The sequence below is a fragment of the Rhinopithecus roxellana genome, chromosome 17, assembly GCF_007565055.1.
Source record: "Rhinopithecus roxellana isolate Shanxi Qingling chromosome 17, ASM756505v1, whole genome shotgun sequence".
In the NCBI taxonomy this organism is placed as follows: domain Eukaryota; kingdom Metazoa; phylum Chordata; class Mammalia; order Primates; family Cercopithecidae; genus Rhinopithecus; species Rhinopithecus roxellana.
The window spans coordinates 20,054,173-20,080,707 of NC_044565.1; the positions used below are offsets into that span (position 1 = coordinate 20,054,173).

Consider the following 26,535-nt stretch of genomic DNA (forward strand, 5'->3'; position numbering starts at 1 on the left):
CTACTTGGGAGGCTGAGGCAGGAGAATCGCTTGAACTTGGAAGGCAGATGTTGGGGAGCTGAGATTGTGCTACTGTACTCCAGCCTGGGTAACAAAGCGAAACTCCATCTCAAAAAAAAAAAAAAATTACAAATGAGTGTAAACAGTAAGAAAGAACAGCTTGTCCGGACACGGTGGCTCATGCCTGTAATCCTAGCACTTTGGGAGGCCGAGGCAGGCGGATCACCTGAGGTCAGGAGTTCGAGACCAGCCTGGCCAACATGGTGAAACCCGGTCTCTACTAAAAATACAGAACTCAGCCGGGTGTGGTGGCTTATGCCTGTAATTCCAGCTACTCGGGAGGCTGAGGCAGGAGAATCGCTTGAACCCAGAAGGCAGAGGTTGCAGTGAGCCGAGATCGTGCCATTGCACTCCAGCCTGGCCTACAGACCTATAGAGCGAGATTCTGTCAAAAAAAGAAAAAAAAAAAAAAAGAAAAGAAAGAAAAATTAGGGGAGGGGAGGAGAGGGGGAGGAGAGGGGAAGGGAGGGGAGGGGAGGAGAGGGGAGATTAAAAATTAAAATGTTGTAAAGCCCGGATACACTGTGCCGCTGCCTGTAATGAAGGAGCGCCTTCCTCAACAGGTAGATGGGCCCTGGGGTGTCGAGAGACTGGACCCTCTGGTGTTCCTTTAGTTCAGCAGAAAAAGTTGCCCCAACTTCTTGGGGTGCAGCGAAGTCCGCGAGGGGCAAGGTGTGGGGATCGCGCTGCCCAGGGCGGTGCATCGCCACCTGGCTCCCGGGCGCCACCTTCCGGTCCTGCTCGGAATTGCACTCTCTGGCAGCCTTGTATTTGGGTGTGAGGGTTGGGAAGGCGAGGGTGGCGCCCTGCCAGGGTACTTCCTGAGCAGAAGTTAAGCTTGTTCCTTCCCAACTGGAACATTTAACAGCCAGGGAGAGACCCCAGATTTCTCTTTTCTTCTGGCATGATGATGGGCAGTGTTCAAGACGACCACTGCAAGTCAGCCTGCGCCCCAGGGTGACTGTGATGAGCAGAGTCCCTGGCCATACATGATGGGCCTGAGCCTGGGCATGGGACGAAGCTTTGTGGCCCTGAGCCACTATACTTAGGGGTTTCGTGGTAATTTCCTGGAGACAGAGGCTCCTGGTGGCTGAAGGAATGCCTTTGTTGTGTTTTCTCAGACAGGTGGCTTGGTGAGAGCAGGGCTGCTGCCCCTTCTGTCACCCACCCTATGCCTGGAACAGCACTTGAGCACAGAGCCAGGGCCCATCAGATTCAGCGACCTGACCCCATCTTCCTGGGAAAACACTTGTTCCTGCAGGAATGGCAGCTGGAAGCCTTCCAGTCAGAATCAGCTTCTCTTTTCCTGTTGAAGCCACCATCACTGCTCCCTTGTCCTAAGGCAGCTCAACTAAGGAGGTGCCCACTGGGCCTTCTCTGCTCCTGCCTCAAGATGCCTTCCTCAGGATCCACATTTTCCCTCCACACTTTGCACCTGTTCAGGGTGCAAACCTGTTCACAGCCCTCATCATGCCCCTCAGGACTCCACTTGAAGCCTCTTACTTCAGGGAAAGACCAAGAAGAGGGGCCTGAAGCATTTCCTGCAGAAAGGAGACCCAGCCCCTGCCAGAGGCCTGTGTGGGTCTCTTATCTCCTTAGACCCGAGCAGTTGGAGGCTGGGCCAGAAAGGCAGAAAGGAACAGAAACCAACAATGGGCAGGAATGTCCTCCAGCTACAACCTGGAGGCGCAGCTACAGCCAACAGGTGCAATTTTAGGGACATTTAAAAGGGTCACAATTCCACAAACAAAATGTGGTATATGCACACAGTCTTTAAAAGGAAGGAAATTATATGAGATGCATGATAACATGGATGAACCCAAAAGACACTCTGCTAAGTGAAATAAACCAGTCACAAAAAGACAAATACTATATGAGTCCACTTCCAGGAGGGACATAGAATAGTGAAAATCATAGAGACAGGAAGTAGAATGATTGTCAGGGGGTGGGGGAAAGGAGAGTTAGAGACAGGAAGTAGAATGATTGTCAGGGGATGGGAGGAAAGGAGAGTTAGTGTTTCATGGGCACAGAGTTTCTGCTCGGGAAGGTGAAAAGCATTCTGGAGATGGATGGTGGTGATGGTTGTGCATCAATGTGAATGTACCTAAAGCCACTGAATGTACACTTGGAAATGGTTAGGAGTCTCACTGTCTGTCGGCCAGGCTGGAGTGTAGTGGCGCGATCTCGGCTTACCACAACCTCTACCTCCCAAGTTCAAGCAATTCTCATGCCTCCGCCTCCAGAGCAGCTGGGATTACAGGCGCCAGCTAGCATGCCCAGCTAATTTTGGTATTCTTAGTAAAGACAGGATTTCACCATGTTGGTCAGGCTGGTCTTGAACTCCTGACCTCAGGTGATCCACCCACCTCGGCCTCCCAAAGTGCTGGGATTACAGGTGCGAGCCACCGCTCCTGGCCTAGGATGCAAAGTTTAGGTTATGTGTATTTTGCCACAAATGAAAAAAGAAAAAGATTTACAATTCCAGTCAGGAGAAAGGCACTCTCTTCTACACTGCTCAGAGGAGATGAAGTCAACGTGACATCTTGGGATACCTATTGGCAGTGTGCATTAAAATTTAAATATGCTAGGCCAGGCATGGTGGCTCATGCCTGTAATCTCAGCACTTTGGGAGGCCAAGGCGGGAGGATCACCTGAGGTCAGGAGTTTGAGACCAGCCTGGCCAACATGGTGAAACCCCGTCTCTACTAAAAAATATAAAAATTAGCCGGGCATGGTGGTGCATGCTTGTAATCCCAGCTACTCAGGAGGCTGAAGCAGGAGAATTGCTTGAACCGAGGAGTTTGCAGTGAGCTGAGATCACGCCATTGCACTCCGAGAGCAGGTTCTCCCGAGAGGCTCCCAGGCCCCCATGCTCCTTCCCAGCAGGCTACTACAGCAGGAGGACAGCGGCCAGAACCAAATGTGTGTGCACCGAGGAGGGGGCATGGGAGAGGCTCAAGTTGTAGCCTTCAGGCCAAATGGACACCCAAGTCAAAGTCTGGCAGTGCTAAGAGCTCTCCCAAAGGACAGATAGTACAATGGCAAGAGGGAAGAGATTGGGTTCCAGGTCAGGGGAAACTGGGAGACCTCCTTGGAGGATGTGAAATTTAATCTGCACAAAAAGGATGCAAAGTACAAATAACTTCCTTTCTTCCTTCCCTCCCTCTTTTCTTTTTCCTTCTTTCTTTCTGTCTTTCCTTCCTTCTGCCTTTGATTGAGATTATTTGGGCTGCATATAACAGAATATCCAAGGAGAAATTATACAAACAGAACAATAAGGGCTCGGGATTGGTTATATCAGCATCTTGGCCATGTCAGGGCTCTGAGCTCCTTCTCAGCAGTTCTTCTGTCTCCCCCTTCTTGGGGCAAGATGGCTACCATGGTTTCGACATCCCAGCCTTGCACGGGAATGTCCAAAAGAAAAAACAGACACTTCTCCTCATCTGTCTGCTTTAACCAGGATGAAAACATTCCCTGGAAGGATCCCCCACCATGCTGCCCCCAGCCAACTTGTGTCAGTCTGGTTGACCAGAACCCAAACACACGCTTACCCTAAGTAATTACCGGCAAACGGAGATGGCGTGGCCAGATCACGCTGCGTCTACAGAGTGAGGCCACAGAATCAGCTCTCTGAACCAGAACAAAACTTGGGTTCCATTAACAACGAAGAAAGAGGGAATGGCAGTTGGTTGATTAGGCAGCCACTATGTTCCCAGCACCATGCTGGGGCCTGAATCAGCCATGAGCAGACAAGCACATTTCCTTCCTGCAGGGAGTGTCCAGTTAGGGACAGAGAGAAAGGACATTCCTGGCAGGGAAGATGAACAGATGAGCTTTCATCAGGGCCCTGGGGGAACGGACATCTGACAGATGGTGAAAGAGGACAGCCCTGATGCAGGAGCCAAATGTCAGCCATCTGGGACACTTACTCAGGGAATATTCTGCACTGAGATTCAAGACTCAGATCTTCCCCAAGGCCTCTACTGCAATCACACTTTTTGGTCATAGAACTCATGCACAGCAAGAGTGAGTCGAACTGTGCCTGCCCCAAACCCAACATGTCCAGTGTTCAATTTGGATTTGGAAAACAGAGCCTCACATCTTGGTGTGGGGAAGGGGCAACACAGATGGGCTGCAAATATGGTGGGCAGCTGCATGCATTTCCTAGGGGTCCTGGAACAAAGCACCACAAGCTTTGTGGCTTCAAGCAACAGAAATGTGTTCTCTAACGACTTTGGAGGCCAAAAGTCTGAAATCCAGGCCATGCACCCTCCGAAGGCTGTAGGGAAGAACCTTTCCCTGCCTCTCCTTGGCTTCTGGCGGTTGCTGCAATCCCTAGTGTTCCTGGGCTTGCAGCTGCATCACTCCAATATCTGTCTGCCTCCATGGTCCCATGGCACTCCCTCTGTGCCCCAATCTCCGTTTCTTTTAAGGACACCAGTTATTGGATTAGGGCCCACCCTAATGACCGCATCTTAAATAGATTACACCTGCAAAGGCTCTATTTCAAATAAGGTCACAGTCACAGATGCCAGGGGTTAGGACATCAACATACCTTTTAGAGGACACAATTCAGCCCAAAACAGCAGCGTAAAGAAAAGGGAATTCAAGGAAGGTCAATGTCAACATTGCCAGTTCCTCCCACCCGCTGTTCTTAATAGAATCCAGCTGAGCTTGGGGAGACAGAGGGAGGAAAAGAGATGATCCCAGTCCCCAGAGATGTCCAGGGCCAAAGCTATTCGGGCTGCTCAGATACAGACCAGGGAGCAGGAGATGTGGGTTTGGCTGTCACTCTCTACCAAGCTCCCCAACACTCTGAACCTCTATTTGTGGTGCAGAGTGGTGAACACTCCCTGCACCAGCCCCATGCTCTCTCTTTTCCTATCTGCCTGGAATTCCTCCTCAATCAATTCCACCCCACCATTTGACCGCACCAATTTCTACGTCTCCCCAAGTCTCCCCTTAGCTGCCCCATCTCCCCCAGAGTCTCCCCTCCTTCTCCAGGCCTGGGTAGTATTCCACTCTGATTACTGGTCTGTGCCCCCACCCCATAGATATTAAGTCCACCAGGGCAGTGACCGTTGTCATCCCAACTCCTAGCTCATTAACCATTTTTTGGTCAAACGAATGAATTGTGAGAGGTCTTTATAAACTGTAAGTTTCATTGCCAAGGGCCCTACCTCCCTACCCCTTCCCATGGAGAAATTCCTTCTTTTGACTGGATTATTTCACTGAGCATCATGTTTTCAAGATTCATCCGTGTTGTAGCATGTGTCCAAATTTCTTTCCTTTTTTTTCCTCTCCCCACCCCCCCAGACAGAGTATTGCTCTCTTGCCCAGGCTGGAGTGCAGTGGCGCAATCTCAGTTCCCTGCAACCTCCACCTCCCAGGTTCAAGCGATTCTCCAGCCTCAGCCTCCCGAGTAGCTGGGATTACAGGCATGCACCACCATACCTGGCTAATTTTTGTATTTTTAGTAGGGACAGGATTTCACCATGTTGGTAAGGCTGGTCTCGAACTCCTGACCTCGTGATCTGCCCACCTTGGCCTCCCAAAGTCCTGGGATTACAGGTGTGAGTCACTGCGCCCAGATGAATTTCCTTCCTAAAAAGGCTCAATAATATTCCTTTGAGTGTGTATAACACGTTTTGTTTACCCATTCAGCCGTGGATGAACACTTGAGTTGTTTCTACTTTTTGGCTATTATGAATAATGCTGCGATGAAAATTGACATACAAATATCTGTTCCAGTACCTGTTTTCCATACTCTTCAAAATACATATGTGGGAATGGAATTGCCGGGTGTGAAGGTAATTCAATATTCAAACTTTTCAGAAACTGTTTTGTAGAAGGTCTTTTCCACATGGGTTTCCACATGGGTTTCCACGGTGACTGCACCATTTCACATTCTCAGCAGCAAAGCACCTAGGGTTCCAATTTCTCCGCATCCTCTCAACACATATTATTTTCTGTTTTTTCATAATAGCCGTCCTAGAGGGTGTGAGGTATGGTTTTGACCGACCTGGTCAACATGGTGAAACCCCATCTCTACTAAAAAAATACAAAAATTCGCTGGGCGTGATCGTGGGTGTCTGTACTCCTCAGCTACTAGGGAGGCTGAGGCAGGAGAATCGCTTGAACCCGGGAGGCAGAGGTTGCAGGAAGCCAAGATCGTACCACTGCACTCCAGCCTGGGCGACAGAGTGAGACTCCATCTCAAAAAACAAAAAAAAAAAAAAAAAAAAAAAAAGGAAACATGTGGCCGGGCACAGTGGCTTATGCCTGTAATCCTAGCACTTCGGGAGGCTGAGGCGAGTGGATCGCCTGAGCTCAGGAGTTCGAGACGAGCCTGGACAATATGGCAAAACCCTGTCTCTACCAAAAATATCAGAGAAAAAATTAGCCGGACGTGGTGGCATGCGCCTGTGGTCCCGGGTACTCTAGAGACTGAGGTGGGAGGATCACCTGAGCCTGGGAGGCGGAGGTTGCAGTGAGCCAAGATCGCGCCACTGCACTCCAGCCTGGGTGCCAGAGTGAGACCCCATGTCAAAAAAAAAAAGAAAAAAAGAAAAAGAAACATGCAGGAGCCAATAGACTGGAGGGCTCTCTGTTATGGTAGTGGGACCACCCTGACAAATACGCCCCTGGAGGCAGCCAGCCACAAATCCCCACTGTCTTGCACAGCCTGTCCTGATTGTATCCAAACCAGATACCACTCGCTCATTTTTTTTTTAACACATACTGAATAACACGCATGTTTCAGTTCCACCTTTCTGAGGTTCTACCAAGGTCACTCGGTTCCCAATCTTTGGTTACACATTTTTACACAGTCTTGGTGGACTCCCATGATGGCAGCTGTGTTTGTTGTACTGACAAGCGCTTGAGGCCAAAAGAAACTATATAATCCTTGGGTAATCTTGAGTGTGTCAATAGCCACCTTGTATCCAATTCCTTTTTTTGTTTGTTTTTTTTTTTTTTGAGACAGAGTCTCTGTTACCTGGCCAACATTGTGCCGGGGGACCGCGCATCCCAGGGACCAGGAGCCAGGACACCCTCAGCTCAGTCACATGTTTAATGGCCTCGCACTCCCAGACCGGAGTGCAGTGGTGCAATCATGGCTCACTGCAGCCGCGACCTAGTGGGCTCAAGCGATCCTCCTGCCTCAGCTTTCTGAGTAGCTGGGACCAGAGACATGCATCACCACACCTGGCTAATTTTTAAATTTTTTTTGTAATGATGGAGTCTCACTATATTGGCCAGGCTGGTCTCAAATTCCTGGGCTCAAAGGATCCTCCCTCCTCAGCCTCCCAAAGTGCTAGGATTACAGAAGTGAGCCACCACGCCCAGCCCCAACTCTTTTCATCATGGTACGAATTCCTGCTCTGTCCACCCCCAAGAGCACTGTAGTGCTTCCTGAGTATAGGGGCCTGTGAGCCTCCACTAGGGAGAGGGTTCCTGCAGAGATCAGATAAACTGATCACAACAGCTGGGGTGATAGCAATGTGCTAACGTTCTCTTTCTTCCACTCAAGATATCCTCTGTCTCCCTTAGCCTGTGAGCTTTTTCTCCAGTGTGCTCTGCCAGTGGGGGCCCTGCCTGAGAGCCCTGCAGCTGCAGAGGACAGTTTCTTTCTGCTGAACCATCGCAGCTATGCCCCAGCCCCTACCCTGAAGGAGTCCCCAGGGTCCATGGGCAGTACTTCCTGTATAGGGCTGTCTGGGAGCCACTCCAGGGCCACAGAAATCTTGTCTCGGACTCAGGGTATTTTGTTTTCTGTTTCATGTAAATGTTCTTCTGACTAACGCCAATCTTATGTCCATAGAACCAGAAGATTTTTCCAGAGGTAAAGGTAAGGAGGAGGTGAGAGTGTCCTAGGTCTGCCCTTCCAGGGGTTAAGAGCCTGGGTTAAGAGCCAGGCAGGAAGCTCTCAAGAGCATTGCTCAAGAGTAGAGGGGGCACCAGAGGCCCCGGGAGGGGATGGGAGGGGAACACCAAGGCTGCCTCCAACCAGATGCCCCCCACCCTCCTCAGCTTCCCTCCCACGGCCTGGAGAGGTGAGACCAGGTATGGAGGCTTGAAAGCCCCTGGTTGGAGGAAGCCACAAGTCCAGCCACATGGGAGTCCGGGCAGGGGGAAAAGGAAGCAGGAACAGGCCATCAGCCAGGACAGGTGGTAAGGCAGGCAGGAGTGTCCCTGCTGGGAAAAGGTGGGATCAAGCACCTGAAGGGCTCTCCAGAGCAAAGACAAACACTGAGGTCGCTGCCACTCCCACAGAGCCCCTATGCCCCGCCCAGCTATAAGGGGCCATGCCCCAAGCAGGGTATCCAGGCTGCAGAGGTACCATGGCTAAGTCACACCTGCTGCAGTGGCTGCTGCTGCTGCTGCCCACGCTCTGTGGCCCAGGCACTGGTGAGTCTGCCCCAGCCTCCCCTGTCCTAGGCAGCTCCACCACTTACTGAGCACTGCTCTGTGCTAGGCATTATCCTAAGTCTGTCCTCATTTTAAAGACAAGGCAGCTGGGGCTCAGAGAGGGTTCAGAGCTTATCCAAGGTCGCACAGCTGGTGGGTCCAGGAGCAGGTGGAACCCAGAGCTGTCTGACGCCCACATGTTTAATGGCCTCGCACTCCCAGCAAAATTGGGTCTAGAGATTGGGTGAAATCAGGATGCCAGGTATGTAGCCTGGATCCTGACTAAGGTCTGGCCCCGAACCGCAGCTGCCTGGACCACCTCATCCTTGGCCTGTGCCCAGGGCCCTGAGTTCTGGTGCCAAAGCCTGGAGCAAGCATTGCAGTGCAGAGCCCTAGGGCACTGCTTACAAGAAGTCTGGGGACATGTGGGAGCCGTGAGTACCACCAAGGATGCACAGCAATTGGGGGTCTGAGATGAAGGGTGCTGGGTGGGCTCTGAATGGGCAGGAGGGGAGTGGAGTCCCCATAAGGGATGGTTGAGATGGAATGGGATGAGATGAAATGAGATAGGATGAAATGGAATGGGATGGATGTGATGGGATACGATGACATAGAATAGATGGAGTCGGATGAATGGGATGGGATGGGATGGGATGGGATGGGATGACAGAATAACAATGGATGGATTGGGATGGATGAATAGAAGAGATGGATGGGATGGGATGAATAAAATGGAATGGATGAGTTGGGACAAGATGGGCTGGTGGGCAGCCACTGGTGCCTTGGAGTGTTCTGTTGGCCTCTGCCTGAGAGAACCTCCCCATTGGATCTGGGAGCCTGCCCCCCACTCATGTGTCCTGCACCTTGGGGCCCCCTCCCTCCCCAGGATGACCTATGCCAAGAGTGTGAGGACATCGTCCACATCCTTAACAAGATGGCCAAGGAGGCCATTTTCCAGGTAATGAGGCCTAGATCCTGGATGAAGGTTGGGGCCCAAGAGATGAGGGACAGAGCAGGGAAGAGGTGAGCCCCCTAAAGGGGCCATTTCCAGGCTGAGGAGGAGGCCTGGGTGCCTGAGAACTCCCAACTCCTCCTGGCTGGGAGTAGGTCCTGGCCCTGAGCTCAACAGCACAGCCAGAGATAGTCCTTCCTGAGGGGAAGGGCCCCTACATGTGCCCAACTACTTAACTCCTTGAAACTCTTGAACTCCAGTGCCCTGGGGGAATAGGGGTAGGTCTGCCCTGGTGGGGCCTTGTGTCCAGGGACTTGGGTGGGATAGACCTCAGAGAGGCCCAGCTGACAGCCCGCTCTGGACTCCCAGGACACGATGCGGAAGTTTCTGGAGCAGGAGTGCAACGTCCTCCCCTTGAAGCTGTTCATGCCCCAGTGCAACCAAGTACTCGACGACTACTTCCCCCTGGTCATCGACTACTTCCAGAACCAGATTGTGAGGGCTGCCAGCTCACTTCCTGCCTGCCTCCCCACGCAGGCCCCTGTGCCCACCCATGGGGAGTTACACACATAGCACCCCAGCCGGCTGGACACACACACACAGCACCCCATCCAGACACATACACACACACAGCACGCCAGCCAGTCAGACACATACACAAACACAGCACACACACAGCACCCCAGCTGGTCACACACACACACACACACACACACTCTGCCCACAAAGGGCCCAGGAAACTAAGTGCCCTTCAGCCATGCACCCGACCACAGGCCCCCAGGTTCAGGTTCATATGGTGGGCTTGCACGCTCACACACCCTTACACTCTCACTCTCACACACATGCTTACACACTTATTCATGCTCACATATATGCTCACGCTCATTCACACGCAATGCCAGCCACCTCCCTTAAAGTCCCCACACAGCCCCATCTTTGCCTTTTGTCCCCCCACATAGAGTTCTAAACCACAGCACCCCCACTAGGCCTGTTTCCTCCCATTCCAGTGGTCCTGGTCCCTGAGCCCTTGGGCCAGCATGAACAGGGGTGGGCTTCCCTCCCATAGCCTAATACTCCCACCCTGTGCTGTGCCCCAGGACTCAAAGGGCATCTGTATGCACCTGGGCCTGTGCAAATCCCGGCAGCCAGAGCCAGAGCAGGAGTCAGGGATGTCAGACCCCCTGCCCGAACCTCTGTGGGACCCTCTGCCAGACCCTCTGCCGGACAAGCTGGTCCTCCCCGTGCTGCCCGGGGCCCTCCAGGTGAGGCCTGGGCCTCACACACAGGTGAGGGAGGCCCCCACAGCCAGTTAAGTGGGGATCCGGAGGGCTAGAGCCACCTCTGAAGCCCACGAGCACTGGGCCCTGGAAGAGGCAGAGCCGGGAAGGTGACGGGAAGCTCCAGGCAGGGCCTAAGGGAGGAGGGAGAGAAAGGGAGGGGAGGAGAGCCTGGAGAGAAGAGGGAGGGGAGGAGAGCCTGGAGGACTCTTCTCCCAGTACCCAGCCTGGCCTCCACTGGATTCTCTCCCCAGGATCTCTCCGAGCAGCAATTCCCCATTCCTCTCCCCTACTGCTGGCTCTGCAGGGCTCTGATCAAGCGGATCCAAGCTATGATTCCCAAGGTGAGGTATCCAAGGCCACACAGAGCCCAGGAGGGTCCCCTGCAGCTCCCACCTCTCTCCCAACTCACACCCCCATCAGAACCCAGCTGGCTGCCAGAAGTTAGGAGGGGAGAGAACCGCTTGTGCATTGCCCCCACCCGGGGACCCTGGGGCTCCGGCTCAGGCCTGGTAGGTACCAGGCCTACAGTTCATGCAACAAACATTAAGCCCCCACTGTATGGAGGTGCCACGCCAGGTGCCAAAGTACAAAAATGGACAAGATGCAGCTCTATTCTCCAGCAGCTCACCAACTGATGGAGAAGGATCCCCAGAGGTCCCTGTAGAAAAGTTGCTTTGATCTTTCAAGAGGGAATTTCCACAGATAGATTCCCCATCTCTGCCTGAGTCCAGTTTGGAGTCTTCCAGACCTGCAGTGGCTGTTGTCCAATGGCCCCACCAGCCCAGGGTTACCTTGCCCCAAAATGAGGCCCAAATGAAGAAAGGCCCTCCCCTCTCAGCCTTTCCCAGATGGGGTCTCATGGGCCACTGCGGACTCAAGGCAGCAGGTGAGGTTCCTGCTGAGGCAGGTGGTTCATGTGAGCCCAGGAGACCAGCTTGAGCAACATGGCAAAACCCTGTCTCTACTAAAAATACAAAAATTAGCCAGATGTGGTGGCGGGTGCCTGTAGTTCCAGCTACTCGGGAGGCTGAGGCAGGAGAATCACTGAGGCAGAGATTGCAGTGAGCTGAGATTGCACCACTGCACTCCAGCCTGGGTGACAGAGCAAGACTCTGTCTCAAAAAGAAAAGAAAAAAGAAAAAAAGAAAGATCACTGCAGAGATCACAGTGAGAGGTGATGGGACAGGGATGGAGCTGAGGGCTGGTCTGGAGACGCATTTGGGAGGTGGGCCCGCTGCACTTGGGCATGGATGCTGGAGTGTGAGGACCAGGGAGGATTCCACAGTGACTTTTACAGACTGGCCAGAGCAACCAACCCTCTGTAATACCAGCAGCTGAGATGGGGATACTCAACAAGAAATGGGTTTGAGTAGAAAAAGAGAGCTCCCTCCTGGCCATGTTGAGTTCAAGATGCCTGTGTGAAGTGCAGGAGAGGAGAGTCAGGCAAGCAGCTGAATCTCAAGCCTTGGGGGAAAGTCAGGTCCAGCGGATCAGTCTGAGAGTCACTAGCTGTGGGCCACAGCCTTTGGGACCAGACGTAGGTCTGAAGCTGGCTCCTACACTCAGCAACCCTGTGTGAATCCCCTGCATCCCTTGGACTCTCTGATCCCCAGTGTCCTTATTTGTGAATAGCCTTGCCCTCCCTTCTAGAAGAGAATGAGGGAATGTGTAGGAAGTGCCTAGCTGGGTGCTGGGCAGAGAGTGGAGGCTTGCCAAGTGAAGGCCCCATGCTGGCTTCTCTCCGCCCCCACCCCAGGGTGTGCTAGCTGTGGCAGTGGCCCAGGTGTGCCACGTGGTACCCCTGGTGGCGGGTGGCATCTGCCAGTGTCTGGCTGAACGCTACTCTGTCATCCTGCTCGACATGCTGCTGGGCCGCATGCTGCCCCAGCTGGTCTGCGGCCTCGTCCTCCGGTGCTCCATGGATGACAGCGCTGGCCCAGGTGAACCCACTGCCCCTTAGCCCAAAGCCTGCTCTCCTCCTCCCCCTACCCTGCCCCTGCATGATGCTCTCCCTCTCTGGTCCCACTGCAATGCACCAAGGACAGAAACCGAACGCCTCTGCAGGGTGGCCTTGCCTGCTTTCCCCCTAACGCTTGCGTCTCTGGGGTTGCCCACAGGAGAATGGCTGCCACAAGACTCTGAGTGCCGCCTCTGCATGTCCGTGACCACCCAGGCCAGGAACAGCAGCGAGCAGGCCATACCACAGGCACTGCTCCAGGCCTGTGTCAGCTCTTGGCTGGACAGGGAAAAGGTACAGGGCAGGCACATGGGGACTCGTGGTCAGGGCCTATTCAAGGTGGAAGCCTGAGCCCAGGAAAGGCTTTGCAGCCAGAGACACATAGGATGGGCCAGAATGGAGCGCAGACAGGCAGGCAGGATGTGGGGCAGACAATGGTGGGACTGTAAGTTAGGGCAGAGCCTGTTAAGGGTTAGGAGTCGCCTCTGGACAAAGGGCTGTGGGCTCCAGAGACCAGCAGGCCCCCTCCATGGGCTGAGTGAGCACCAGGCAAGCCTTCAGAGGCCTGGTTATCTACTAGGAAACGAGTAATGCCAGGGCCAGCTCGAGCCAGGGAAGGGACCAGCCTTCTCTCCAGGGTCCTGATCCCATTACTGCTCCCACACTCCTCAAGGTTTAACTCACTCAGGACAAACCCATCTGCAAAAGGAGAGGGTTGGGCTTGAAGGTCCTAGGGCCCCTGCCAATACTCAGTCAATGACAGAAAATCTCACTTTTTTTTTTTTTTTTTTGAGACGGAGTTTTGTTCTTGTTGCCCAGGCTGGAGTGCAATGGCGCAATCTTGGCTCACTGCAACCTCTGCCTCTGGGTTCAAGAGATTCTCCTGCCTCAGCCTCTCAAGTAGCTGGGATGAAGGCATATGCTATCACGCTCGGCTAATTTTTGTATTTTTGGTAGAGACAAGGTTTCACCTTATTGGTCAGGCTGGTCTCGAACTCTTGACCTCAAGTGATCTGCCCGCCTTGGCCTCCCAAAGTGCTGGGTTTACAGGCGTGAGCGACTGTACCCGGACAGGAAATTCCCTTCTTAAAGCAAGATCCTGTCCTGAGGCAAGCCAGCTGATGCTCTTCCCAGGAGGCAGCTGTCCACACTGTGCTCCCTGCTCAGCAACTCCCAAGCCTCCCCGCTGCCCATCACATCTGGTATCAAGGACCAGATGAACATTAAGTTTCCTTCTAGAACTGAAATGGAGGTGGAGGGAGGGAAGGGTGGTGGCTGAGATTCCACCCCTCTGCCTCAGTCCTCCGTCTCCAGCATCGCCTGCTTTTCTGATGGAAGTCCTCCATTTCAGCCAGCTCCGGTTTGTTAAGGGTTTTAACTGCAGCCAGAGCTGTTCAGTGAGGGCTGATGGAGGAGTCAGAAGGGAGCCCTAAAGTGATCCAGAGAAGTGGAGAGGCCAGGACCACACGACAGGAGAGTCCTGCAAAGGGCCCGGGTCCCCTCCACAGCTATGTGTCTCCTTCCTCAGTGCAAGCAATTTGTGGCTCAGCACACGCCCCAGCTGCTGACCCTGGTGTCCAGGGGCTGGGAAGCCCACACCACCTGCCAGGTACATCCACCCCTCCCAGTTGGTCCTAGGACTTCCCTCGGCTCCCAGAACCCCCACCCTTTGGGCCCGTGATCCTCAGAGGCCCCACTCCCCTGGGTCCAAGGTGGTCCCAGGTGCATAGGCCAGAGACTGGAAGGCACCCCTCACTGTTTCCATGTAGAAAATCATGACAGTATGGAAAAGGGGAATGGGAAGGGAGGGACGCCCTGAGGAGTGCGGCTGGATGTCCATTATGGGATGGGGCTGTGTTCCCTGGCCAGTGTGTGCTGGTGGGGTAGGGGTACAAAGTAGGTGTTCTGGAGTTAAAAATCTCACCTCCTCAGACTCTAAACCCTAAGGCCTGTGGCTCAGGGAGTGGCCCGAGGGGTCTCCAGAGTCACACTGGGAGCACCCGCTAGGCGGGAGGTGGCGTGAGTGCTGTTCACTTCCGGAAGAGCTGGGTGTGGGGAGCTGAGGGGGCCCAGGCCTCAGCCCTGGTGCTGTCCCTGAGACAGGCTCTCGGGGTGTGTGGGACCATGTCCAGCCCTCTCCAGTGTATCCACAGCCCTGACCTCTGATGAGAACTCAGCTGTCCAGGTGAGTCCAGGTGAGTCCAGGCCCCCAGTTGCGGGGAGAGAAGAGGGCAGGTCCTGACCATCACGGCATGGGAGGCCCTTCTGCTCCCCAAGCAGGAAGAGGCGGCTACTCCTGCCGGCTGCTCCATCCTCCCTCTCACCATGCAGCTGGAGGCTCCTGAGGGCTTCTGGTGCACCATCAGGAAAACGCCCTTTCTGGGACCCTGAGCACTCCCCTCCCGTAGAACCCCGGTAACCAAGTGCCCAACCACCAGCTCCCCACCCACCTCCCCCCACTCCCATCCCCCTGCCCTGCCCTGTCCCAGGCCTCCCCCTCAGAGCTTGCCCCAGGGACTCTATGGTCCTCAGGGTTCAATGTATTCCAACCAAGGCCAAGCTTTCCTGGACTCAGGGAAAATCACACTTTGCTACCAAAGCTATCTCCCCTCAGATGCCAGGAAGGCCATGATCATCTGACTCCACCCTCCTGAGGCACATTCTCTCCCTGACTGTCATGTTGTAAGTCAGAGGAGCACTTTAGGACGGAGGGGTGGAGGCAGGGCCAGATGCAGCCTCTGTGAACAGGTGCCTGGGGGCTGGGAAATGGCCCTGAGAGGGCAGGACACAGCGACCGTGGGCTTAAGGTGACCCTGAGCACAAGCTTGGTCCACTTTACAATTCTGTTCAGAGCCAGCCCCTAACATGGTGGTCATTTATTCATTCGTTCCCTCATTTTAAAAAATGTAAGGCTGGGCATGGTGGCTCACGCCTGTAATCCCAGCACTTTGGGAGGCCAAGGCAGGCGGATCACCTCAGGTCAGGAGTTCGAGACTAGCCTGGCCAACATGGCGAAACCCCATCTATACTAAAAATATTTTTAGGCCAGGCGCGGTGGCTCAAGCCTGTAATCCCAGCACTTTGGGAGGCCGAGACGGGCGGATCACGAGGTCAGGAGATCGAGACCATCCTGGCTAACACGGTGAAACCTCGTCTCTACTAAAAGAATACAAAAAACTAGCCGGGCGAGGTAGCGGGCGCCTGTAGTCCCAGCTACTCAGGAGGCTGAGGCAGGAGAATGGCGTAAACCCGGGAGACGGAGCTTGCAGTGAGCTGAGATCCGGCCACTGCACTCCAGCCTGGGCGGCAGAGCGAGACTCCGTCTCAAAAAATAAAAAATAAAAAAATAAAAAAATATTTTAAAAAATTAGCTGAGCATGGTGGTGGGCACTTGTAATCCCAGCTACTCAGGACGCTTAGGCAGGAGAATCACTTGAACCTGGGAGGCAGAGGTTGCAGTGTGCCGAGATCATGCCACTGCACTCCAGCCTAGGCGACAGAGCACAACTCTGTTTCAGGAAAAGAAAAAAAAGGTATTTCTTTGCCAGGCAAAGTGGCTCACACCTGTAATCCCAGAACGTTGGGAGTCCGAGGCGAGTGGATCACTTGAGGTCAGGAGTTCAAGACCAGCCTTACCAACATGACAAAACCCCGTATCTACTAAAAAAGTAAAAAATTAGCCGGATGTGGTGGCACACCTGTAATCCCAGCTACTTGGGAGGCTGAGGAGGAGAACTGCTTGAACCTGGGAGGCAGAGGTTGCAGTGAGCTGAGATTGTGCCACTGCACTCCAGCCTGGGCAACAGAGTGAGACTCTATCTCCAAAAAAAAAAAAAAAAAAAAAATGTAGTGAGTGCTTGTGGCCAGGCCATATCCTAGGGTAAGGGCCATGGCTGAGCCCTGCCCTCCTCGAGTTCACAGCCAAGTCCACTTCTTCCATCTGAGGCGGGGGAGCCAGCCCTGTTCCTGAAACCCTGAATCACAAGCCCCTGTGGGAGGCAGTGGGGAGGGGAGGTCCTCCCCCACTCAGACCTGACCCACAGGAACCAGTTAAATGTGTCCTTGCCCCACTGATGATAGCTGGGGACCTGGGGGTGGGGAGTCACCAGGAGCCGGGCAGTCACCTTTTCCCAGCTCCCAGGCTCCCAGCCTTCCCTACTGAAACAGCAAGACCATTGGGTTGGCATGGGAGGCCTGGACTTCAAACCCAATTCTGCTATCACCTGGCTGTGGGTCCCCAGGCAGGACACACGCACAGTCCCTCTCTGGTCCTCATCCTCCTCAGCTGCAAAGGAAGAGCCAAGTGAGACGGGCTCTGGGACCATGGTGACCAGGCTCTTCCCCCTGCTCCCTGGCCCTCGACAGCTGCCACACTGAAAAGAAGCCTTGGATCCCACACCACCCTCCTCACCGCCCTTCCTCGGGAGTCACTTCCACTGGTGGACCACGGGCCCCCAGCCCTGTGTTGGCCTTGTCTGTCTCAGCTCAACCACAGTCTGACGCCAGAGCCACTTCCATCCTCTCTGGTGTGAGGCACAGCAAGGGCAGCATCTGGAGGAGCTCTGCAGCCTCCACGCCTACCACAACCTCCCAGGGCTGGCCTCAGGAGAAACCAGCCACTGCTCCACAGGACAGGGAGTAGAAGCTGAGCCCTGCCTCACACCCACCCCCATGCACTCAAAGACTGGCTTTTACAGCTATTTGTAATTCAAAATTCAGAAGAATAAAAAATGAGAACATACAGAACTCTAAAAGATAGACATCAGAAATTGTTGTTAAGCTTTTTCAAAAAATCAGCAACTCCCTGGCGTGGTCAAGGGTGGACACTGCACACTCTGGCATGATGGGATGGCAACCAGGCAACCTTTCTTCCTCGAGATGCTCTGCTGCTTGAGAGCTGTCGCTTTGTTAAGATATAAAAAGGGGTTTTCTTTTTGTCTTTCTGTAAGGTGGACTTCCAGCTTTTGATTGAAAGTCCTAGGGCGATTCTATTTCTGCTGTGATTTATCTGCTCAAAGCCCAGCTGGGGTTGTGTACGCTAGGGACCCATTCCTGTGTAATACAATGCTTGCACCAATGCTAATAAAGTCCTATTCTCTTGTATGAGAAAGAAAAAGACACCGCCCTTTAAAGTGCTGCAGTATGGCCGGACGTGGTGGCTCACACCTGTAATCCCAGCACCTTAGGAGGCTGAGGCAGGAGGATCACTTGAGGTCAGGAGTTCAAGACCAGCCTCGCCAACATGGTGAAACCCCGTTTCCACTAGAAATACAAAAAATTAGCCAGGTGTGGTAGCGTGTGCCTGTAATCCCAGCTACTCAGAAGGCTGAGGCAGGAGAATCGCTTGAGCGCAGGAGAATCACTGGAGCCCAGGAGGCGGAGGTAGCAGTGAGCTGAGATCGCACCATTGCACTCCAGCCTGGGTGACAGAGCAAGGCTCCATCTCAGTAAATAAATACATAAAAAGCGCTGCAGTAGCTGTGGCCTCACCCTGAAGTCAGTAGGCCCGGGCCTACCTCACTCTCTCCCTTGGCAGAGAAGCAGGTGTCCACAGCTCCTCTTGCTCACAAGGGCTCCCAGCCTGCCCTCTGGCTGCTGCTCTCCCCTCCCAGTCTCTACTCAATGGGATGAGGTGAGGTCGTGAGGACACCAAAAATCTAAAAATAAACAAAAACCCAAATAAGCCTTAGCTTTTTTAAAGACTGAAATGCCTCAAAGTGTCCCTTTATTTATAAAATAACTTTTGTCATATTTCTTATACATGTTTCTTGTAAGAAATTCAGAAACTACAGACAAAAAGAGTGGAAATTACCCACTGTCAGGCCTCTGAGCCCAAGCTAAGCCACCCTATCCCCTGTGCCCTGCACGTGTACATCCAGATGGCCTGAAGCAACTGAAGATCCACACAAGATGTGAAAATAGCCAGTTCCTGCCTTAACTGATGACATTCCACCATTGTGATTTGTTCCCGCTCCACCCTAACTGATCAGTTGACTTTGTGACAATACACCCTCCCCACCCTTGCAATAATGAACTTTGTGATATTCCCCCACCCTTGTGAATGTACTCTGTACTATACACCCTCCCCACCCTTAAGAAGGTACTTTGTAATATTCTCTCCGCCCTTGAGAATGTACTTTGTAAGATCCACCCCCTGCCCACAAAAAACTGCTCCTAATTCCACCGCCTATCCCAAACCTATAAGAACTAATGATAATCCCACCACCCTTTGCTGACTCTCTTTTTGGACTCAGCCCGCCTGCACCCAGGTGATTAAATAGCTTTATTGCAGGCTGGGTGCGATGGCTCACACCTGTAATCCCAGCCCTTTGGTAGGCCAAAGCAGGCGGATCATGAGGTCAGGAGATCGAGACCATCCTGGCTAACACGGTAAAACCCTGTCTCTACTAAAAATACAAAAATAAGTCAGGCATAGTGGCAGGCACCTGTAGTCCCAGCTACTCGGGAGGCTGAGGCAGGAGAATAGCGTGAACCCGGGAGGCGGAGCTTGAAGTGAGGCAAGATCATGCCACTGCACTCCAGCCTGGGCTACAGAGCGAGACTGTCTCAAAAAAAAAAAAAAAAAAGCTTTATTGCTCATACAAAGCCTGTTTGGTAGTCTCTTCACAGGGACGCGCATGACATCCACAATCCCACCAAGCCCAGGAGAGAGCTATTGCAGGGTGTGTATTTTGACACTGAGCCTGGGGCTTTTTCAGTCCTCTCCCTGCAGCCTCTGGCTCCACACCTCCACGGTTCAAGCACCAGAGCTGTCTATGTAGCCTGCTCTTGGGCTAGGGATGAGACACACAACTCATTGGCTCCTGGATTTTAACTTTTAAGAGGAGGGGACTTATTCTTCACTTTCCAGGGTGTGGGCTTCTAAGAGAAGCCTGCCTCTCACAGGACATCAGAAAGGGTGAGGACGCTAGCCTGAGGGATGGAGTTAGGCAGCAGGCCTGAGGTCTGCCTCACAGAGAGTGTCCCCAACATGATGTGGCTGCAGAAGAGCAACCTCAACCCACAGACCTACAGGCAGTCAGAATCCATGGCTGGGGATGAATCTGTGACAGATTTAGTGGATCTTGAGATGAGCAGAAATCAGATGTGTAGCAATGATGGCACAAGAAGATGATGATCAGGCAAGACGAGAGACACTCCAGAGAAACCTGGACGGCCAGGGAATGCTTAGTCCCCAATGCCTCTTCTCACCACAGGGCAATCTGTAAATCATTCCCAGGGAAAGGGGAAGGAGGATTCAGTGGTGAGTCAGCCAAGAGAGGCTGAGTATTAAGAAGGGAACGAGTTATTCCGAAATGGAAAGAATATGTTTTGAGGGCTCATGAGCCAAAATGAGTTCAGCTACAGAGAAATAACGACTATTACATTATGTCCCCATAATGAATAACTGAAATTTTAAATCCACAACATAATCATTATTAACACGTTATTATCTATAATTCCAAAGCTTTCTGCGCACATATACAAAAACAGATACAGCAGATCTACAAAACTGGAAACATCCTACACATGCTGCTTTGTAACCTGCACTGTCCATTTAACAATAACCTTTTCAGGTCAATAAATGTAAGTATCTATTATTATTGCTAATTGCCACATGACAGCTCTGTCTCCCAGGCTAGAGTGCAGTGGTACAATCACTCCGGGGTTCAAGCAATCCTCCTGCCTCTCCCTCCCTAAGTGCTGGGACTGCAGGCGTCACATACCATGGCTGGCCCTTTCTTTTTTTAAGCAACTATTATCAATGATTTGCGAAGAATACAAATGCTTGCACTTACATCTTTGTCTGACTGTCTTCTTAGAATCAATTCCAAGACGTGAAATTTGGGGGGACACCTTTACTTTTTTTTTTTTTTTTTTTGAGACGGAGTCTCACTCCATCGCCCAGGCTGGGGTACAATGGCGCGATCTCGGCTCACTGCAAGCTCCGCCTCCCGGGTTCATGCCGTTCTCCTGCCTCAGCCTCCCGAGTAGCTGGGACTACAGGTGCCCGCCACCACGCCCGGCTAATTTTTTGTATTTTCAGTAGAGACGGGGTTTCACCATGTTACCCAGAATGGTCTCGATCTCCTGACCTCGTGATCTGCCCGTCTCGGACTCCCAAAGTGCTAGGACTACAGACGTGAGTCATCTCACCCAGTCTGACACCTTTACTTTTAACAGAGGCTGGATTATCAATCTGGGCTTCTGTGCCAGCCATACCAATTTCTATCCCAACAGAAAACAAGTGCCTCTTTCCACTCTCACCAAACTGGGGTATTAACAATCTTTCAAACTTTGCTAATCCCAAAAAATATATATATATAAAAACATATTTTTATATATAATATATATTATAAATATATATTACATATACACATATATATTTTTTTTTTGAGAGGAAGTCTAGCTGTCGCCCAGGCTGGAGTGCATTGGCACGATCTCAGCTCGCTGCAGCCTCCGCCTCCCAGGTTCAAGCAATTCTCTCGCCTCAGCCTCCAGAGTAGCTGGGATTACAGGGGTGTGCTACCATGCCTGGTTAATTTTTGCATTTTTAGTAGAGACGGGGGTTTCACCATGTTGTCCAGGCTGGTCTTGAACTCCTGATCCACCAGCCTTGGCCTCCAAAAGTGCTGGGATTACAGGTGTGAGCCAATGCACCTGGCCTACCCAAAATATTTGTTTTGTTTTGTTTTGGCTTGGTTTTGTTCCTTTTCTTTTTCCCACTAATCCAAAATATTTTTAAATGATGTCTCATGGTTGTTCTAATTTGCATTTCTTTAGTTACCAAATCAACACCTCGTCACATGCTTACTGGCTATTTGTATTTCATCTTTTGCGAAATGGGTACTTAGGTTTTTTGCCTACTTTTCTGTTTAGGTTTCTTTTTATTGTTTTACCAATAAAAATAAATTAGGCATATTCATTTATTTACTGTCCTATACATTGCAAATTTTTCTCTATCATGTATCTGGGGTATTTTTTCCATATCTATCTTTTCCTCTGTGACTTCTGGCTGTGGGGTCATGCTAAGAAAACATGAATTGAATTTAACTTCTTCCCCGTGTGTGGTTCAAACTCTGGTCAGACCTTGAGGTCTCCAAAAGAGACCTCAAGGGCATGCTGGGATCAGCTTTGAAGACATGCAGGCCAGGCCCCCAGCCCAGACAGCAGTGGTGGAAGCAAGCCATGTGTCACCCACAAAGGACCTCAAGATCACACAGGATATGACAGTCAGCTCCAAGAAATAGTCCCTAAACTTTTAAGTGACAATACCTATTTTCACCATCTTGAAAGGGTAGAAAGAGACAAAATCATTTGTGCAAAAGGACAACACAGAGAACACAGGCTAAGTACTAAAGCATTTACTCAAAAAATATGGGTGACTGGCCAGGCATGGTGGCCCATGCCTATAATCCCAGCACTTTGGGAGACTGAGGCGGGCAGATCACTTGAGGTTGAGAGTTCAAGACCAGCCTGACCAACATGGAGAAACCCCATCTCTACTAAAAATACAAAATTAGCCAGGCATGGTGGCACATACCTGTAATCCCAGCTACCTGGGAAACTGAGGCAGGAGAATTGCTTGAACCCAGGAGGCGGGGGTTGTGGTGAATCGAGATCATGCCATTGCACTCCAGCCTGGGCAACAAGAGCAAAACTCCATCTCAAAAAATAAATAAATGAATAAAATATGGGTGATTGACTTCCAAGTGCCAAGCATTTCCCTAGGGCTGGGCACAAAAGTTTCTATCTATCCTTTGTAACTTGAGAGTTTAGTTGGGAAAACAGGCCGTAATCAAAGAATCACAGAAAAAACAAATTTTTCAGGTGCAATAAGGGTCATCAATGAGAGATATACAGGGTATTAAGGGTATGAGAGGTCATGGAGGAGAAAGAATTAAAAGGGAAAGGAGGAGCATCCCTCACAGAGGAAGCAGATGGTATAGAGGCCTCATGCCATGTGGCACATCTGAGCAATAGAATGAAGCTCAGTGAGCCTGGGGTCAAGAACAAGCAGGGAGCCGGGCGTGGTGGCTCATGCCTATAATCCCAATACTTTAGGAGGCCGAGGCAGGCAGACCACTTGAGCTCACAAGTTTGAGGCCAGCCTGGGCAACATGGTGAAATACCATCTCTACAAAAAAATCAAAACAACTAGGCCAGTGTAGTGTAGTGGTGCAAGCCTGTGGGCCCAGCTACTCAGGAGGCTGAGGTGGGAGGATGGCTTGAGCCCAGGAGGCGGAGGTTGCAGTGAGCCAAGATCATGCCACTACACTCCAGCCTGGGTGACAGTGCCAGACCCTGTCTAAAAAAAAAAAAAAAAAGGGCCGGGCGCGGTGGCTCACGCCTGTAATCCCAGCACTTTGGGAGGCCAAGGCGGGGGATCACGAGGTCAGGAGATAGCGACCATCCTGGCTAACAGGGTGAAACCCCGTTCTCTACTAAAAAATACAAAAAATTAGCCGGGCGTGGTGGCGGGTGCCTGTAGTCCCAGCTACTCGGAGGCTGAGGCAGGAGAATGGCATGAACCCGGGAGGCAGAGCTTGCAGTGAGCCGAGATCGCACCACTGCACTCCAGCCTGGGCGACAAAGCCAGACTCCGTCTCAAAAAAAAAAAAAAAAAAAAAAGTAGAAACTTCCTGATAAATTAGGCTAGCAGCTGAGGATTTCACTCATTATCCTAAGAGCCAGTGAAGTGTCTTTAAGCATGATCAGAGTATGGGGGAGAAATGATTCAGGTTTGTGTTTTAAAAGATTACTCTGACTAAAGCATGGATAAACTGGGGGTAGGAGGCAAGGAAATGTAGAGAGACCTATTGAGGCCACTGCCAACAGAAACTGGCAATAGCTTAGACTAAAATAAGAGTGGCAAAGGGCCTGTGCAGAAGTCTGATGGATCTTGGAGAATGACTGTGGACTATCGTAAACTTAATCAGAGTGACTCCAACCGTCCAACCGAAGCTGCTGTCCCAGATGTGTCTTTTATTTTTTTTTTTTGAGACAGTGTCTTGCTCTGTCACCCAGAGCTCAAACTCAGCTCACTGCAGCCTTGACTCAAGTGATCCTCCTGCCTGTCTCCCATGTAGCTCAGACCACAGGTGCATGCCACCATGCCCGGCTAATTTTTTTTGTAGGGATGGGGTCTCACTTTGTTGCCCAGGCTGGTCTTGAACTCCTGGGTTCAAGCAATCCTCCTGCCTTGGCTTCCCAAGCTGCTGGGATTACATCTGTAAGCTACCACTCCCGGGGCCAGATGTAGCATCTTTATTGATAAAGAACAGCTCTTGGCACTTGGCATATAGCTACCAAATTAGAATCAAATTGTTAATTCTCCATACCAATTTATAAGGATCACCAGAAGTAGTTTGCTTTTACCTGGCAAGGCCAACAGTATACCTTCCCAGTGTTACCTCAGGACTATGTCAGTTCTGCTCTCTAGCATAATACAGTTCACGGAGATCTTGATCATCTTGGCAATCCACAAAATATCACACTAGTCCACTACAGTGATGACACTATGCTGTTGGATCCAATGAGCAGAAAGTACCAAGCGCTTTAAATGCCTTAGTAAGACATAAATAAGAAGTTGGGAGTTAAACCCAAAAAACAATTCAGGGGCCTGCCACCTCAGGGACATTTCTGGGAAGTCAACAGTATAGAGTTTATGTCAAAATATTCTCTCCGAAATAAGACAGATGGCTGTACCTCATACCACCTCACACACACACACACACACACACACACGCACGCACGCACGCACGTTTGATAGGTTTTTCTTGGCTTTTGGAGACAACATATACATTTGGACAGCACGGGCACCCAGTAGCTTCAGCTGGCACTCTCTCCTCCCTGGACAGTTTTGTAGCAGAGGCCTCCAGGGAGACACCTGTGAATAGCTTTCCCAAGCACACTACAAAGCAGATTTTTAATGACGTTCAAAGGGCACACTTTTAGCAAGGTCTGGATCTCAGCTTTGGATACTGTCAGCCCCAGAGGTAGTGGCAGCTCTTTGTATCTGTTATTTCTACATTCTTTACTTGTTACTAACTAATCCCCTGTCAACTACAAACCCCTGTTGTAGTTAATAATTATTGAAATTAAACTTTCCCTGATTATAATACATGAATTTCTGTAACTGGATAGTGTAATCTTCACCTTGAAAATAGTCAAGTTTAAAGGTAAACTCATGGCTGGGCAGAGTGGCTCATGCCTGTAATCCCAACACTTTGGGAGGCCGAGGTCAGCGGATCCCCTGAGGTCAGGAGTTCGAGACCAGCCTGACCAACACGGTGAAACCCCATCTCTACTAAAAGTACAAAAATCAGCCAGGTGTGGGGCACACACCTGTAGTCCCACCTACTTGGGAGGCTGTGGCAGGAGAATCACTCAAGCCCGGGAGGCAGAGGTCGGCAGTGAGTCAAGATCACACCACTGCACTCCAGCTTGGGCAACAGAGTAAGACTCCGTCTCAAAAAAAAAAAAAAAAAAGGGAAACTCACAAGCTCAACTTTTTTCTTTTTTGTAATGACAAGGTCTTGCTCTGTTGCCCAGGCTGGAGTGCAGTGGTGCAATTATGGTTCACTGAAGCCTCAAATCTTGCGCTCAAAGGATCTTCCCGCCTCAGCCTCCCAAGTAGGTGGAACTACAGGCACACACCACCATGCCTAGCTAACTTTTGTTGTTGTTCGAGATGGGGTATCACTATGTTGGCCAGGCTAGTCTTGAACTCCTAGTCACAAACAATTCTTTCACCTCAGCCTCCCAAAGTGCTAGGATTACAGGCAGAAGCCACGCCTTGCAAGCTCAGTTCTGAACAATGTTAAGTTTGAGTTTACTTTAAAACACCCCAAAATAGGGCTGGGCACCATAACTCATGCCTGTAATCCCAACACTCTGGGAGGCTGAGGCGGGCAAATCACTTGAGGTCAGGAGTTTGAGACCAGCCTGGCCAACATGGTGAAACCCTGTCTCTACTAAAAATTTTTTAAAAATTGGCTGGGTGTGGTAGCTCACATCTGTAATCCCAGCACTTTGGGAGGCTGAGGGGGGTGGATCACGAGGTCAGGAGTTCGAGACCAGCCTGGCCAACATGATGAAATCCTATCTCTACTAAAAATACAAATATTAGCTGGGCACGGTGGTGGGCGCCTGTGATCCCAGCTACTCGGGAAGCTCAGGCAGGAGAATCACTTGAACCCAGGAGGCAGAGGTTGCAGTGAGCTGAGATCGCGCCACTGCACTCTAGCCTGGGAGAAGGAGCAAGACTCCATCTCAAAAATAAAATAAAATAAAAATAAAAATACAAAAATTAGCCGGAAATCACTTGAACCTGGGAGGCAAAGGTTGCAGTGAGCTGAGTGCCACTGCACTCCAGCCTGGGCAACAGAGCGAAGTTCAAGAGTTTAGAGAAATCTGGGATTAAGATGTGTTTATGAGTCATTTCCATAAAAATGGTAAGTGAAGCCCTAGGCATAGCCAAAATGGCCTAGGGAAAAAGTAAACAGCAAGAAGAGTAATGCTAGGACTGAATCTTGAGAAATCTCAACATGTAATGGCTGGATAAAAGAGATAAGCTTGCAAAGGAAATACTGGAGCTTTCAGAGAGGTAGACGAAAGTGAGGACAGGGTTGTATCCAGGTAAAGGGTGGCACCACAGGAGTGCACGGCTCCTGTCTCCCTTCAAGAGAACTTGCTGAGGCTGACTGGCTGCCTCCAGCTGCTTCCCACATCTTTGGACCTGCCACAGTGCTCACGCCAAGGTCACCCTTCTAGGCTACTAGAGCCCACTACAGAGCTGATGAATTGTCTGACAGAGAATCTTTGCCCTGGGGCTCCACACTGGCCTGGCTGAGACCTTCTCAGAATTGCACTGT

General features: G+C 51.4%; 1 protein-coding gene across 18 annotated transcripts; it reads left to right on the forward strand.

Moving 5' to 3' along the window:
• The first annotated feature begins 8,334 nt into the window (after nt 1-8,334).
• SFTPB (surfactant protein B) lies at nt 8,335-18,363 on the forward strand. Of its 18 annotated transcripts, none has more exons than XM_010381976.2 (11): nt 8,335-8,469; nt 8,776-8,903; nt 9,356-9,427; nt 9,791-9,916; nt 10,519-10,707; nt 10,953-11,042; nt 12,458-12,641; nt 12,819-12,952; nt 14,187-14,267; nt 14,762-14,853; nt 16,900-18,363. In XM_010381976.2, the coding sequence occupies exons 1-10, from the start codon at nt 8,367-8,369 to the stop codon at nt 14,822-14,824; spliced, it is 1,170 nt and encodes a 389-aa protein (XP_010380278.1). In that variant the 5' UTR covers nt 8,335-8,366; the 3' UTR covers nt 14,825-14,853; nt 16,900-18,363. The 18 variants fall into 18 exon arrangements, with proteins under 18 accessions (XP_010380278.1, XP_010380275.1, XP_010380274.1 ...); XM_010381973.2 differs by having other exon boundaries at nt 17,024-18,363; XM_010381972.2 differs by having other exon boundaries at nt 14,762-14,843.
• The last annotated feature ends 8,172 nt before the right edge of the window (nt 18,364-26,535 follow it).